The sequence below is a fragment of the Idiotropiscis lumnitzeri genome, chromosome 9 (assembly GCF_059441095.1).
Source record: "Idiotropiscis lumnitzeri isolate Australia: NSW breed Sydney's pygmy pipehorse chromosome 9, RoL_Ilum_1.0, whole genome shotgun sequence".
NCBI classification, from domain to species: Eukaryota; Metazoa; Chordata; class Actinopteri; order Syngnathiformes; family Syngnathidae; genus Idiotropiscis; species Idiotropiscis lumnitzeri.
In genome coordinates, this window is record NC_142399.1 from 18218788 (window position 1) to 18235752 (window position 16965).

Here is a 16965-nt window from a genome sequence, read left to right on the forward strand (position 1 = left end):
CTAAGCATGTGTGGCATTATTATTCCTTGTACGGAAAGAATTTGAATGACCCACACAATTTATTAAATATGGAATAGGCTTAATCAATATTTTGCGCGTCATAGTACAGGGTAGAAGCAGAAATTGGATCATTCTGTTCAAACTGAATTCAGATTTATCAAAAAATTAAAATAAAATAAAAAAACATATCAACACACAACAACCCACGCAGTTGACAAAGCTGACATTGGTACAGCACTATGTCGTTGATACCTCAAACATCAATTCTGGTGTCCTTACTCAAGACTTTTAGGTATAGAACTATCCTGCAGGCGTGCAAAGGGTTGACCTCTTCTGTGTTACCTATCCCTATTCCAAGTTCCAGTTTAAAGACGAGCAGCGGCATTTTGCACCAGTTGGAGGCGCTTGACTCCACAGTCAAATGCATTACAATAATCTAGACTAGATGTAACAAAGGCATGGATTACTGATTCTAAGTGCTGCTGGGGGGGAAAAAAGTCAAACTTTCTTCATAAAGGTCCTGAGCTTGAGTCACACTTGCTGAATTAAGATAGTAGTTGATTTTTATTTCTTCTGTCACTTCAGTCCAGCTTCTACAAAGTAATAAAAAAGAAAAGTCATACACTGGTGGTTTTACATAATGTTTGAATAGTAATAATCACCACTGATATGTCCCATCTCTGCATTGTGAAATCAGGACTCATCTCCCACTTGGCAACAAACAGGGCAGCCAGCTCTCAAGTCCCTAACAAGAAAATCCAGCCTTTCCCCTGAGAGATTTGGGTTTGATTCCCAACACCAACACCCCGCCACACCCAAGGAAAAATAGGTCAATCTCAAAAAGAGAATCAATTAAGGGCTCTTTTTTTGTTTGTTTCCTGCTTTGATTCGCTTGTTTTGTGTTGTGGCAAAGTTAACCAACATTAACAGGAAGCAGGTTGAATGTGCCAGCCTGACCCCCAAAAAAATGAAGTTTAATTTGATAAATAGTGTATTTATAGGTTCAGTATGTTTTGATCAATTCATAATTCAGATTTTCTTTTTTTCTCTGGAGTTTGAAAACAGGTGAAGTTTTTTGTTTTATAGAAATTTCCACACAGTAAGTCAGGCATGGTAATAATAATGAACAATATCATGTGTATAAAGACTTCTTATTCAGTACAGGATCAATATGATTTTTGACCTTTTATTTTTGACATTATATGTGACTTCCAGCATAAATTTGCATCAATGACTACTCCAAGGAATTGGTTGGTCTAGCGCCAAAAACAATTACCTTTGTTCTGTTTAAATGAAGTGATAATTTATTATGTCAAACCATTTCTTGGATTTAGCAAGTCAATGTTGAAATCATTTATTATTCAAGTTTTTGTTTTTTTTTCTATTTGAGTGACTAAGCATATCCGTTAGTTCTATACTATATGAGTCAAGACACACTGTAGAAAATGGGGAGTGATATTTAGTTAAAAATAAGAAATATTAAGGACATTTTCTAAGAATTTTTGAGTACATTTTAAAAGTTTGTTAAATTTAAAAAGTCACTCCAAGTTTGAACACACTTTATGTTTTTGTACACACATTTCACATTCAACAATGCGGCCGAGGATCGAACCGGTTACCTCAAGGTTGGGAGACGGCCACTCTGCACCGGGGGCAAAATTCAGTTTGGGATGAGTCTGAAACAAAAATTGAAAATACTTTACAGTACTAACTTGCACTGTAAATGCAGTATAGATACTACATGGTGAGATTGCCTGTAATAGCTAGTTTAAAAAAAATACAAGAACTACAGATATTTCTTACCACAAAACCTATTTGCACCTTCACTGTTTAAACAGGGTTAGGCAGTTGGATAATTTATTGAATGGGAAACATTTATGAGGCAAAATGTACAATTGGCAAGTTGCCTAAGTGCACACACTGAAACATTGGTCGATGGATGTTCCATTTTGTTTCCAGTTTCATTGTTTCAGAAAAAAATATGCATCGTGATCACTCTCTTCAGCAGCCGTAGTAAGACGGTCTTTCTATGGTGGTGATGATACTGGAGTGAAACACTTAGTAAATACCACCAATGGGATACGAGCAGTCGCATTGCCATAGTTTACCTACTGTAATCGGAGACATTTCCATCTCACACAATTTGTGCAAAATAATCTTTATTAAAGCATTGGATGGCCACAAATGCCCTTCTATGGTGCAAACAAAATCATGATGCCATAACGAATATTACAGGACAAATCTAATCTGTGGAAAAAACCTGCACAGTTAAATATATTCACTTTGATGGATATTAGTCAATTTAGATGAATTAAAAACATAGCAATTCAATTTCATAACATGAACACTTGGTTCTCAGACATTTGCATGGTGTGCTACATGAAACAAAGTGTTATGTAGCCTCTTACAATTCTTACATATCGCTTACAATTACCACTCCAACATTCAGCATTAGTAGGTTGTTTTTGTGATCATTTCCAGGATTGGGAAAACAGCTGAAATACATTTCAAGTAGTTTTTGGCAGACAGTACCAAGCTTAATACTGAATGCAGGTGTGTCCGTTGAAACAAGCCTCTTTTGCTGTTGTCTCCATACCTGCTTTTGTCCAATCTCTTCTTCATCATTGGCCACACATCAGCTCAACGCACACACAATTCTCTATAAAACTGGGCATCTAAAATGCTAACAAGTATTCTACAACTAAAATTTTTCAGTAGCCGAGACTTTGACAAAAATGCAATAATGCCTCCATTACAGACAAGTCTGGAGAAAAGGAAAGCAACATCGTACTAAAATCATTAAGTCATTCAATATATTTACAAATGTTACTGGCGGAATTGTCCATCTTATCAACATTACAATCTAAATGCTGTTAAAATATTTATTATATGTCAATTTCTTAACATTTGCATGTCTTAATCACTCATTATATTGATAGAAATGAGGATGAAAATGTGAAGTTTATGCACAGCATATTCATCTCTATTGGGAGTAAATACAGACATCTACGTCTTTATACAGGAAGGCTGCTGGGAAAAATACAGACAATATTTTTTTCCACCCTTTTCCTTGATCCAACACTTAGCTGTGCAAATATTACAGACTTGGGAGTTCACCTCAGCCACCACTAGGTGTCTCTAAATCAACGACAACATACAGGTCCAAACAGTTTACCAGCAAACTGTAAAGACGTCATAAACATTTCAACTGACAAAGTGCTGTCTATTTACAGTGAGTGATCTAATATTGCTGTCCTATTTATGATCCCCTCTACGTTCACTCAACGTGGCATCAACCACAGTTGGACACCTCACGCCAGCATTGTGGTTACGTCTATCATAATGCAGACATTGTTTTCTTTTTTTAAATTAAAGTAGAATTAAATCACTTTGATTACAAATTGATTACACTCCATGAGCTAAAAAAAAACGTGTTGCCTGTCATAGTTGGATAGGAACCAAGCTGAAGAAGAAAAGAACAAACTTTCACTTCTGTCACTGCTCTCTTCTCCGTCTAGTCTGTCTGATTGAACTTTCTACACAGAGGATGTTGAGCGTGACATTCGAAAGGAGAAGTTGGACTGCTGCAAGCGGAGTGTTGTGCTTATCGGGTCAATGCTCTGTTGAACACGCCACGTCTCAGTGAACCGTGTCGGTCAGGGACGCCGTCCTTTTGTCATCATTCTGATAAACAGTCGCCATTAACGTGACAGTCTGTCTGAATCGGAGGAGGGGGTAGGTGGCTCAGGACTGAGGTCGTTCAGGTTGGCTTGCTGTTCGGAGGTCAATGTGAGGTTGTTGGGGCTAGGCAAAGAGTCAAGAGGGGTCGACGGTGAGGTGCTGCGATTGGCCAAGCGGCGGTAAACAAAATGGAAGGGGGGAGCTTGCGGGCGGCTGTGGAGCTCCGCCTTGATCTTCTGAGGATGCGTGTCTGCTGCGAGCTGCTGGCTGCTGCCCTCCGTCAGCAGGAACAAGCCGTAGCTGTCGGGGTCTGACACTTTAAACTTTAGGGCGCATAGTTGACACACCTCCTCCGCCGTGGCATAGGGTCGGACCGGGAGGGTCTTTGCGGTGCAGCCGCTGTCTAGTTCCTGCAGCGCCACCCGCAGGTAATTCTGGTCGATAAGAAGGAATAAACTTGAGAAAACTTAAAATATAGAAATCATTGATGAAGGCCCTATTGTATTTGGCTGGATCAGCTACACATAAATGAATTACAAAAATAAATACTGTAAAATACAATCATTTACTTTGTCAGCCATTGTTTACCTTTATTTAAAATTATCCTGAGAGCATAATTTAAAGTTTTCCAATCAATCAAACATTTAGAACATTGGATGTGCATGTATTAGGAAATGAAGTCTGAATGGGAGGTATGAGTTGGGTCTATTAATTTTTTTTTAACAAGGCAGCTACTTTCAGGGGTATCGTAAACTTCACAGGTTTTGAAAAATCCAGATGGTATTGAGTTAAGGCAGCAGGGCTGTGCAAAAAAAAAAAAAACTCAACTATTGGATTTTTATATTTTAAGATTCAATAAATCAATTTCAATCACAATGGATATTCACGATTTTTCAAAAGGCAAAGGTGAAGCTACCACTTTCCTCCAGCGATGGCACTACAGAGGCAATTTGTTGTACTGAGTCATCTGGCTACATTGACTTAAGTATAATTCAACTTTTACATTCTTTATAGTTAATGCATTGGTTAGTGTTGTTTAAAAATGTTATAATATAAGAAAATCTATAGTTTGAGAAAAATAGCAATAACCCTGATATTGATTCGCAAATCGCAGTTGTGAGAGTCAGTCGCTGGGTGTCCACATGTAAGTCGCTACAATTCGTTGCGATTGTCCAGTTCAGACACGCTCGCCCGTGTCACTAAATGTGCGACAGGCCGCCCGACTATGGAGCATAGTACAGAGATTGTTGAGCTTACTTGGAAGTCATCAAAGGATGGAGCGGAGTGCAGAGTGGTGCGTCGCTGGTGCCACTGGTGCAGTGTATTTCTGGTCTCGGAGCTCAGCACCCTGGCTGCCTGCTCCTCCTGGAAGTTCCGGATCAATGACATCGCTCCATATGCACTCGTCAAATAATAGCCACCTGTGACAACATGACAAAAAAACATACTCTACGTGAAGCCACTATGCCACTATCATTGCAGTGCTTTCATCAGTATTGCAGTATTTTCTATCATTCAGTATTTTTTTATCATGGCAGCATTTTTATTTATTTCCCCTCTGTACCATGGACAGACATAAGTGTGTATATACATGGGGATTTGTGTATATGTGTTTATACTGTGTATATTTGCATGCTTTTTATGAATGTCTGCTGCTAATGTTATACATTAAGGGCTACATTACGCCGCCGCCTCTGTGTGATCTATATCTTTGCTGCTGTAACACTGAAAATGTCCCCATTGTGGGACTATTAAAGGACATCTTTATCTTTATCTTTATATTACAGGCTCCCTAAGACAACGCACCACATGTCCCTAAATGCTCACATTTTGGCCATAAAACGTGAGACAGTGCGAGTAGATTTTTCATCCACTCATACAAAGTGCCACAATAAATCTACTGTGTTTTCACCCCTTTTTTAAATTCAATATTTTTATTTTTAATGACACAGGTCATATATGAAGATTTCTACCATCAGAAGCAAGAATCGTGGTTAGCCTCACATTGTTAGCTTTGGGATGCCCAATCGCCAGATTCTTCCCAACGGCACCAGGACCATGCATTGGGAATGCGAGTATTTAGTTTGCAAGGACATTTACCATGTGCACCCCAAAAATGTTTTTGGAGAACTATTATTTTAGAGGTTTTACTAATTTTAGACACTTGAATGTTAGAGGCTAATGTGCTGCTAGTAAAAAAAAAAATAATAAAAAAGGGTTAACGAATATATATAGAATAGATTTCCGAGGCGCTGCTTCAGTTGAAATAAACACACCTTCTCCGTGAAGCAGCGAGGGGTCAAGTAGCTCCATCATGTAAAGTATCTCATTGTCCAGCTGGGGCATGTCACATTGGGCCAACACGTAGGTCAGCATTGGCAGGAAGTCATCAGCACCATACAGACGGCCTGGCATACACACACACACGCACCCCCACCCCACACACACACACACACACACACACAATAGGATGAGATTTATTTGAACTGCTTTATTCTACCCTCAAAATACAAGGCTTCACCACAGATTTCTGCTACATTCACACACGAGCTAAAATAGGCTACAGAATAGTCACATATGAATATTAGAAATTGCAATTTGTACTCGACATGGTATTTTTTTTTTCTTTTTGACACTGCATTCTTGAGCTGACCAATTAATTAAATTTAAATTAACATCGCAATGGACTAAAAGGCAATTTTTGAAAATCTTAGGCTGCAATTTGAAAACTGCTTGATTTCAGGTTTTATTTTATTTTTTACATCTATGTATATGCATATTTTATTTAGTTATAAGTCTCACTTCAGCGCTTAAGTGCCGTCCACATTTACATATTTCCATAAACATTTGAGGTGATAAAGCCACCATTTGGTTTGTATTATTGTTGTATTCTGAATTTTATTCACTCATGCTTATGTCACACTTGTTTGCTGGAATTGGTTGTCATTGAGCACGCCTAGAAAACTGCAAGTGACTCGATAAATAAACTCCTTCATATTAATTCATGGTTCATTTGCCCTTATTTTAGCGTAAGCCTAACCTGAAAGAGCAAAACATTTCTGCAAAATACACTTCATATTAATATGCTTAAGATAATTTTTTGTATGTGTTTGTAAAAAATTAAAAAAAAAGAAATTTTAAAAGAAAAAAAAAAAAACTTAAAATACGTGGGAAAGAGGAATTTGAAACAAAAATAGCATATTGAGGGAAAAATATTTTACAATATTTTTCAGAATGGTACAGCCCTACTGTGTTCCTTCTGCTCGTCACCTTGCACCATTATGTTATACTCACAAGTTGCAAGTAATGAGGAAGGAATGTCATAATGTGCACGACTCATTACGGATCCAGTGCGGTGAGGGTCAGTGGGTCAGGTCATGTCAGAGGAACTTTCATATAGTAGGAGCGTCAATGTGTATGACTTTGTTCAAGTTGCACTACCTGAATTGTCTTCCATGATGGTGTAGATGAGTTTGCAAACCCTCAGCAGCATGGTGACCTTCTTTTCCGGAGAGTACAGCTTGCACATGGTGTGAAACTTGTACTTGATTTTCTCTATAGCTATCGGATCTGGCGGCACCGTGTCCTCCACACCCATTTCCTGCGGCTGCCGAGCTTTTGCCAAAGACATGTTCTCCCTCAGCTCTTGCCATTCCCCGTTGCGCACCTGGAACTCCTGCAGTGCGGCACTAATCATCGGTTTGAGAGGCTTTAGAACACACTTGTGCATGGCCTTCTCTAAGACGTGGTCTGAAACGAGAGGAAAGAAGTGAGCTCAGCGACAATTGCCTTGATTTCACAGAACATTTTGCATGTTGACAGTCGCACCTAGAATTCACCTATTCACAATTTCTCTTTCTGTGTCGAACCTAAAAAAAACTTGCTGAAAATGTCCCTTATTTGCATTTTTGAAATGCCCCAAGTTACCACAGGATGGTGGCAAATCCCCTTTTAAAAAAAAAATAAGAAGGTAGAAGCAGGGCAGAATTGAAGACTGCGTGAGACAAGCATTGTATTGTCAGGGAGGAACCAAATGAACAGAGGTTACAAGAAAGTCATTATCTGCATCCACAGACAATTCGACTGGATTATACTATTACTTATCATGCATTAAAACATCAAGAACCCATTTATTTTTAGGGTAGATGTAAGATGAATTTGAAATCAGATGTTGTGTGATATAGATGTTTAAAATAAAATACAGGCAATTCATTTTAGGGGGTTGTAAATTACTTCGTATTTTTCACTAAATGTAGCAGATTACTGACAAATGCCGTAGAGTGATAGTTTGCAATTCATTTGAGCCCAAAACACACACACACACACAAAAGAATAAAAAATATGTAGTGACTTAATTTATAATTAATTTGGGGATCTAGATTGCGCTTGTCGAAGTCCTTTGTTGAGCCGATGAATTACAAATGTCATTGATTATTAACGAAGTAATAAAATACTCCAAAATATATGTGTCAGGTTTAAAAAGGTCCTGACGCCTTCATTAGACTGAATTAAATGCAGAGAACCAGAGGAATAACCAGGGAAGGTTTTGTCTTTTCTCCATCGCGGATGGGAGGAGAAGCCAGGAGGTGGAATAGGCGTCTTGCCAGTTTAATCTCCCGTACTCTCACTGACTTCTTCGCCCATCCCTCTGGACTTTATTCAGAGAAAAACGAAACCTATGGAAAGTGAAACCCAAACAAGCGTGTGGGTGTGCGCATGTGTGCTGAAGCAATGATGTGCGTGTCTGTGAGTGTGTGTGTAATTATCATTGATACAAATAGTGCATAAAAAACATGATTAAAAATACACAAACTATTTACATACTCTCACAATATGTTTTATCCTTTCAAAAAACATGGCGTTAAAAAAATGTTAATTAATCTCGGGTTAATGCGTTAATTTTGACAGCGCTACTTTAAATATTTTATACAAAAAAAAGAACAAAATAAAAAAAAAAACTAAATAAAATGAAAAATACCAAATTATTACCCAGGTGTAAACTGTTGCAATGACGACACCTAACGGTTAATTTGGTGACCTTCCGACACTGCATATGCCAAATAACTTGGAACACAGCGTATGTGACACTTTTTCAAAGTCAGTCTATTCAAGTACTCCGACATGAACATCACTGTTCTCCTCGGTCTTGTGCGAACACACACACACACAATTAGCCACAATAGCGGAAGTCAAGACAGTCAAAAACAGGTCATTTCTCTACAATGTGTCTTGGCTGCTTATGTTGACACGTGCTTAACCCAATCTCCACAATTTGAAGCTAAAGCAACCAACACTGGCTTTTTTTGTCACAGGAAGAAGAACTTTACGGAAGAGAAGAGTGCACACGAGAGCGAGAACGTGCCAACATCACTTTTTTTTGGGGGCATCTCAGCTCGTGCAGTCTGACGAACACATGCCATGATATCATCCAGACAGGATGGAAACCAAACCGCAGCACTGCTGAATAAGGCGGAACGTGCGCGTCTGTGTGCATGTGTGTTGCTGACTCCACTCAGCAGAATAGGGTCAAGTCAGTTGTTTTATTTTCTATCTCAGCATGTGCAAGGCAAATTCTTATTTAGCACTATTCATCATGGAATCACATAAATTCAACTTATCCATTCGTGTCGCTATGAATCATTCATTTCCACCTGGATCATCTTACATTTTTTATCCCTTCTGTTGCTGCCTCAGCTCAATAACCAAACATCTGAAGATAGAAGTGTACTTGTGCAAGACTTACAAAAACAGCACATTATCACTTTCCCATTCAACTACAAACTGAATAACAGCTGCCAGTTAAAAATGGTTTGTATATTTAACAGCATAAGCACAAGGGTTATTTTTTTCCAACAGCATTTACGATGATAGTGAAAACCATTCTCATCCATAGAAAATACATGTTTTGTGAAACAAAGAAGCCACAGACAGCCTTAGATCCATTTATCAGTCGCACGCAAGGCCACACTGGCACAAAACATGGTCTCTTCCCACTTGATATAAATAAACATCCTCTATATTCTCGTTGGGCCTCCAACTAAAAGCTATACTGGGAGGGACAGTTGTATTCAAAATAATAGACATTACCCCAGTTTCTTATGCACAAAATAATACAGTTTATTGCCAGCAATATATCACTGCACTAAATTACTGGTTTACATATCTCAGGAGCGACAGTATTTGTGCGATAAAAGTTATTTGTTTCTCATAAATGATCAAAGGGATCAATTTATTTACTGTACCTCAGAAATGCGTGTTTGCCTGGTCCACACAAATAAGCGCAAAACAGCTTTTTTTTTTTTAAATAGCAAATATGAGCTGTCAGGATGTTTTGTGTGTAAAAACAGGAAGATGACATGACAAGCCAGGCTGCGGTACATCCTAGCCATCCCTAATCAAGCGAACAACGGCTACCTAAAGACGCCACCAAAAGGAGTGGGGGAAAAAAAAGTTTTGTGCTAGTAGGTTTCTTTTAGTCCTTCATTTTTTTGTGTATTGTAGCACTATAAAACTTCTACCCTCCTCTATCGATATGACATGTGGGGTATTGGGTTAGCAATACTAATGATGTAGCGTCAGGGATGGAAACAACAGTCGCTCTTCTATCACGGCATCCTGGTCCTTAATCTTCCAGGACTAACTAATAATAAACGAAACAAACTCACAATGTTCATGACGGGAAACGGAGACGACATGCTTTAGAGTAACTGATATGTTTGTTTAGTCACTCGTGAGCTGAGTTTAATAAACAATTTGAGCAGTATGCCTGCTCCTAGATTATGACGTAGATCAGGGGTGTCAAACTAATTTTTCTTGCGGGCCACATCATAATTTTGGTTTCGCACAATGGGCCATTATGAACTCATATAAATCATCATCATCGTATTATTATTACATATACACAACAAACTGACCGAGTATTTAAAATCAGAATCCAGGAAAATGTTGTTTAAATACCATTCAATCCATTTTAAAAGTCCGATTGGTAACAAAGAAAAAAATGCTTCCAATATTTTAACGACAATTTGCAATATTAACCAGCATGATTTGCCTTGGCGGGCCACATAAAATGATGTGGCGGGCCAGATCTGGCCCCCGGGCCTTGAGTTTGACACCTGTGACGTAGATTATGTTTGTGAGTTTTAAGAGTGACTTGACACACCACCACACAAACAGTGTAGGAACAATCGATGAAATAGCCTTTTGCTTTCTTACTTATTTTCTGAAAGCCAACCGTGGAAAATACTTCCTAGACGGCTTTCCTAATGATTCAAGAATTTTTGCCTGGGAGGAAAAAAAACCCCCAAAAAACCTAAACAATAACACGGCATAGTCCCTACCCCCTCAGTCTACTGTCATTTGCAGTTCAGTCAGAACATTTTGGAAATGTATGCCACAAATATCAAATGACAACACGGGAGGTCCACCAAATGGACTTTTTCTATATCTTTTGTCCTAAAGCACAGAGGCTAATGACTTGCAATAAAATGACCAGAGAAGTTTGCAAACAAATGGTCAATTTTTCTCTGTGCTGAAAATGTGCATCACTTCCATTTTACAACCAATAATTTAGAGCTCAAATGTATTAAACAGTGTATATCAATGAAGTAACCATGGCTCAAGGTGTTAATTTGTTGCTTGCCAACAAACATACAATGTATTCATTCAGTAATAATCATAAAATAGTACAACAGAAGAGACCTTCAAAAACCTTCCTTCGCCTTTATGTGTAGGTCAGACCTCTTCAAAGGATGAGCCGTTTTAATTATTTGTGTGATTAATTTGTCTTTGTAGTTGTAAAATAAAGATCAATAATACTGTTCAAATTGTCTACACAATTAAAGGCTTTGTGGTGGAGGTAACACGAGCTTGGAATAAAATCTTTTTAATTACAGAAAATATAATGACTGAGTTGTGTTTGACTGACTTGCTTGTCTACAGTGCAACTTGCAATGTTTGGGAGTTTAAAATAGCTTTGTGTAATCAGAAGGAGAAGCGTTTCTGGGATCTGTCAAGAGTTCTCCTGATACAGAGATTGCTTACTTCCTGCTGAGGTGACACAGCCTCAATATAGCTTTTCTACCTGCCCTTGGGTCAAAGAAAACAATTCAAGTTAGAGGGAACAGCACCGCCGTCTCCTTTGAGTAGATTAACAAATGTCTAAGCAGTGTTTCAGACACATTTTTATGATTAGACTGCTGACCAAGAACCAGCGCAGGCATTTAAAAAAAAAAAAAAAAAGCATACTTTTTGAGGCATTTTGCGGGCACACCCATGTGGGCAAGAAAGGAAGATTGTCATCTCTGCATAAATGACAACAACATTCAGCAAGTCCAACTTGGAGAATGCTCACAGCTTGCAGTCTTGCAGAGAAGTTGGCATTGTTCTACATTCACAGCATCAGAGGGCAAAGGTAGATTTTTGTTTTACTTTTCTGTTGTCTGTTAGGGGTAGAGTAGTCTGTAGAAAAATACAATAAAATCCAGCTCAGACTCTGGCTAGTTGAATGTTATTTTTAGCCATTATTCTTTCTGCAATATGTCAAACTTGAAACAGCATCATGTTAATGTGACTATTAACTTCATTCGCTTTTGGGATCCCACAGCAGGAGGAAATAATTGGTTAGAAACTAAAGCATTCACGGTGTTTGATTCAATTTATGGCCAATAATTTAATGGTCTAACTGTACATTCGGACAGGCAATTTTCCAATAAATATAAATCAAGCCAACCGTTGTACAATGTGTTAGATTCTGGCCAATGTGTAGCTCCAGGAAAACTAAATATTACCGGTAATTCTTCATATTGTACTTTAGACCGTTAACATACAGTAAACCATATGACTCCAAACAAAAGTGAAGTATGTTTATAAATGACAATCAGTTAAAACAAAGGCACCACAATGGTGGTTTCAGATTAAATTCATTGGTCTGTGGAAAGAAGAGTATAAAACAAGGAAGCCCATTCTAACCAAACACTTTGAAACCCGCCCTCAGATTTCAGCACACTACTTATCCTCATTTTAAAGAAATCCGTGGAATTAAAGCAAATCAGAAACAACGAAACCCCTTCCTTTGCATGTATTTTGCTGCCGTGACACATTAAAAAAATCAATTGGGAAATGTGACAAATAAAGGCAAACAAAAACAGTCACTTTAAAAACATTCTTGCCGTTAAAGGTCTATATAATAAATAAATCTAGGACAGGATCTGGAATAGCAGTTAGGAAAAGAAAGAGTCACTAACAAAATATCCCAAGTGAGAGTCAGAGAACTCCAGACTGCAAAAGAGACAGGAGGGGCCTTGCTTCAAATGCTCCCTCTGATTGGGGCGTTTGTGTGAAAGGACTGGAGGTGGAGTACGATTACAAGCCTTGGCTGACTGCATCTTGGATTCATCTGGGCCAGCTGGGCTTTGAGTGAAGTCTCATCACAACAAAATATTGTGCAACAATTCCACGAACAAAAACAGCACTTCCAAGTGGGTCATTTGCGAGTAAATAGGCAGTTAAATCAGACAGAGAGTCACTGGTTGTTTATAAAATAGACGTCTATAGTAATTAAAGATCCAGATTAGAATCTAAAAATTAAACATTTGAATCTATTTAATTATGGGTTGTGTCTTCATTATGCCAGGCTGCCTTCCGCCTGACGTATAAAGTCATACTCTTTGTTACTCTGTAAAAAGTCCAACACAGCCACAACACTTGATGATTTATACAGCTTGTTCGCCAGGTGTGTGTGGGCGGGTGGGTGCACGCGTCTGTGTGTGTTGAGCGCCAGAGAGTGAGTGCGCAAGAGAGAGACAAGAGACAGAGAGAGAAGAGAAGGCGAGCTAAAGACTTGAGATCGCAAATAAGATTAACATGATTCCACAAAACATGGTCGGCTTCCTAAAGATATACGGCAAGAAATGCATTAACCGTCTGTCTCATGATCTTCAGTTGACATGAACTGTGCATCACAGGCAGGCAGAGGGAACATTTGCATACATCAACTCACCAACCTCTTTCCAAACAGTTCCTATTGGCTGACATGTGAAAAGAAGTGGTACAACTTTTTACATGGAGCTAAAATCATCATGTATTTTTTTTTCCCCCACATCACAATCTAAGACTTTCTAAAACTACTCAACAACGTGCTTATACATGACCAGATACGACAAGACACACCTCAACTCCCTCCTTCTTGACAATGAGTTCTTACGCTGTAGGAATGTTACGATTGCAGGCATGCCCGAAGATAATTATGTGAACTAGCAGAACCATTTTCAGCCAATTGTTACATCTGTAAGAATTTGATTGTGAATATTTAGGATCAGGATGATAATCGATTAATCGATTGAGTGGTTGATTGATTAGTTGTATAATCATCTCTTTCATATGAGATAGAGTGTTAGTTGGCTGCAACCAGTAGGTTTTTATCGCATATGCTGTATAAAGCCAACAACTTGAGGTTAGAGTTTGTAGAAATTGAGCGCATCCATGCAGACAAGAGCAAAACTCCACAAAGCATTATTCTGCTGCAAAAGACAGTGTTTCGAACATTCAATGAACTTCTCCCATGAATGATTGGCAATTCCAGGAAAAAATAACAATTTTGAGAAAATTTTGAGCCTTTCTCAAACTTACCTATTTGGTCTTCAGGTATGAGGCTCTCGATGGGCAAACCCAGTTCCGAGCTTTGTCGCAGGTAACTCTTCATTTGTGTGATAAACTGACGCAGCGTCTGAAGTAGTTCTAGTCCAGAAGCAAAGCTTTGCCAAGTCGGGGAGCCCGCCCCTTCACCCATGTAGCTCAGGTAGTCCTGCACCAGGGAGCCGAAGTAGGAGCCTTTATCTCTGGACAATTCAACCACCCTGCGAATGGCTCTCTTTTCAGGTGTTAACAGTGAGTTAAAAACACCACTCATCTTGCGTAGATGACCTCGCAGCGCTTTCTGGAGGACCAAAGCACTGGCACTTGGACGACGTTTTGTCCTGTGCCCAGGCGGTATCATTGTCAGGTCCTGGTCTTGGTCCTGGTCGCTCTCCAGGCCAACACCATAGTCAGGCTCCTCGTCATCATCATCCTCCTCATCGTCATCGTCTTCCTCCATGCTAGAGTAAAGAAGATGAGACGAGGGCAGCGAAAGAGGGAGGTGGGTGTTAAAATCAGCCACTGTAGGTGGACTTGGGTCATGTAGAGGAGGAAGGAAGAAAGCTGAAGACTGAGAGAAATCCAGGGAGTCTGAAGAATCTGTAGACAGACTCATGTCACTCAGACGCTGGCTCGCCCCCGTGCATTCCTCTCCTGCTTCTCCTCCAGCTTCTGCTCGCACAACTGTTTGTTTGCTTACAGTCATTGGGGAGCAATCTGGCAGACTGTTGCAGGGCTGGGTGCACGTTTTGCTGCTGTTCTGCTGAGACAGTTTGGCCTTTAGAAGGGCCTTTTCAATAGTCTGGTCCTCTAGTGCCAAGTGACATTGGGCATCCTCCAGAGAGGAAGATGGAGAGGATTTGGGCCGACGAGGCGAGGAGGATAGAGACGACAAGGAGATGGGGAGAGAGGGCCTGGGAATGGAAATAGGGGAGCTAATGCTGAGTCTCTTAGGAGGGGATGATGAGGGGCTGATGCTAAGTGAAGAGCCAAGACGAGATAAGAGGCTACTGCTACGCTCCTTCTCTTCCACTTTCTCCTTGGGGACATTGATCCAGGATATTTTCTCTGGCATACTGTGCTGCCGGACAGGTGGGCCCAATTGCTGTGTTACAAAGCGAGGTGGGGGTGGACGAGTTGGTGGAGATCGTGACGTAGTGTCCTCACTGCTTTGTTTTTTAGCTTGTAGTTCTGTGTTGCTGCCGAGGCTACTAGATTTGTTTTCATTTGATTGTCGGCTGTCACTGATATTCGAGATACACCCTGCAGGCCCGTCACCTCGACCAGAAGAATTTAATTCAGGACAGTGGTTGCTCTCTGGTTGATGAACCTTCATGAAAAGAGGATTGATGAAGCAGAGCGCCCCATTGGACTGGCAACACTCGAGCTCTGAAGGGGTGCGAGTTCGAAGCAGAGCGTGGCCTGGGTTGGGTGCAACTGAGAGTGGTCGCTGGCCAGGTTGAGGAGGTCTGTCATGAGCTCTGGCTCCAAATAAAAATGAGGAGTAACCCTTCTTCTTATGGCACAATTCAGTGTCCCAGAAACCTGTATAATGACAAATGACATGTATTTATTATAACAAATGATGTTGATTTGCAATTCGATACAAATATAAACATTTTTTCATGATCAAAAAATGTGAACACTATTTAAGAATTAACATACCATTTGGTAAGATCACTGCAAATATAATCGTGCAAAAAAATATTACATGAACAATTGAACACCATTAAAAAAGATACATTACTTTCTAGTATCCCACTTTCTTGAACTGAATTGTTCCACTTTAGAATACATGGGCACCAACTGTCTCTTATCGGAGAGATTTGTCTTTGAAGGAAATGTCACATTGACAGTACTGACAAGATATGTACTGCAAGTAAACGGCAACAATATACTCATTGCATTACACCCTCTTGGACTGAGTCACACCATATTGAATCGAATGGTCATTTCACTGAATCAACCGAATCGATCCACATGAACAATTGAACCTTGACACACACCTCTACTTCATTCATTCAAGAGCTGCTTTCAGTCACACACTGACATACTACTCACTTAAGGTAATGTTGATTGTCCCTTTGAGTGTCAACTTCAAAGACATCACAGACGCAATCACAACTTAGCAAATAGAATAAAGAGCTTCCTTGTTTGCACTACTAGTGTGTACATAAAGCACTGCATTAGATTTTCCTTTTGACTTCATGGTCACTTTGTGGGCAAGTCCAAGACTATAGGCTGGCCGGGTGCAATTAAAGTTAGTTTCCATACAAATGCGGATCATTGATCTACAAAGTAAAAGCAGATGTTTGCCAATGTCTTATTTTGATTAAACACAAAAAAATCAGTCTGCTTTCATGAAGGCCAACAAAAATCAGATATTTACTTTTGAGAGGTGAAATCAGATGTTTTGGAAAATTTCAGGCAAAACAATGGTGTCAAAATAGTCGACAATTAACGTGATCTAATCATTTTCACACCTCTCTATTGGACCAAGAACAATTTAATGATAAACACAGTACTTACGGTTTACGTAGGACACAGACTTAAAATTCAGTAAGGCTTTTTTGTCTATAATACAATTATATCAATTTTAAAGAAATTTGAGAACAAAGCTTAGCGTGTGAAGTTATGAAAAAATGAAAG

The 16965-nt window shown here is 39.4% G+C and overlaps 1 protein-coding gene across 1 annotated transcript in view; it reads right to left on the reverse strand.

Annotated features, from left to right (window-relative positions):
• Positions 1 to 2142: 2142 nt before the first annotated feature.
• The window catches only part of rin2a (Ras and Rab interactor 2a), a 40251-nt gene continuing 25428 nt past the window's right edge, over positions 2143 to 16965 (reverse strand). The window contains 6 exon segments of the mRNA XM_088304045.1: positions 2143 to 3716; positions 3719 to 4115; positions 4939 to 5102; positions 5958 to 6089; positions 7123 to 7431; positions 14311 to 15861. Coding sequence (XP_088160171.1) covers positions 3640 to 3716; positions 3719 to 4115; positions 4939 to 5102; positions 5958 to 6089; positions 7123 to 7431; positions 14311 to 15861 — 2630 coding nt within the window. The 3' untranslated portion in view covers positions 2143 to 3639.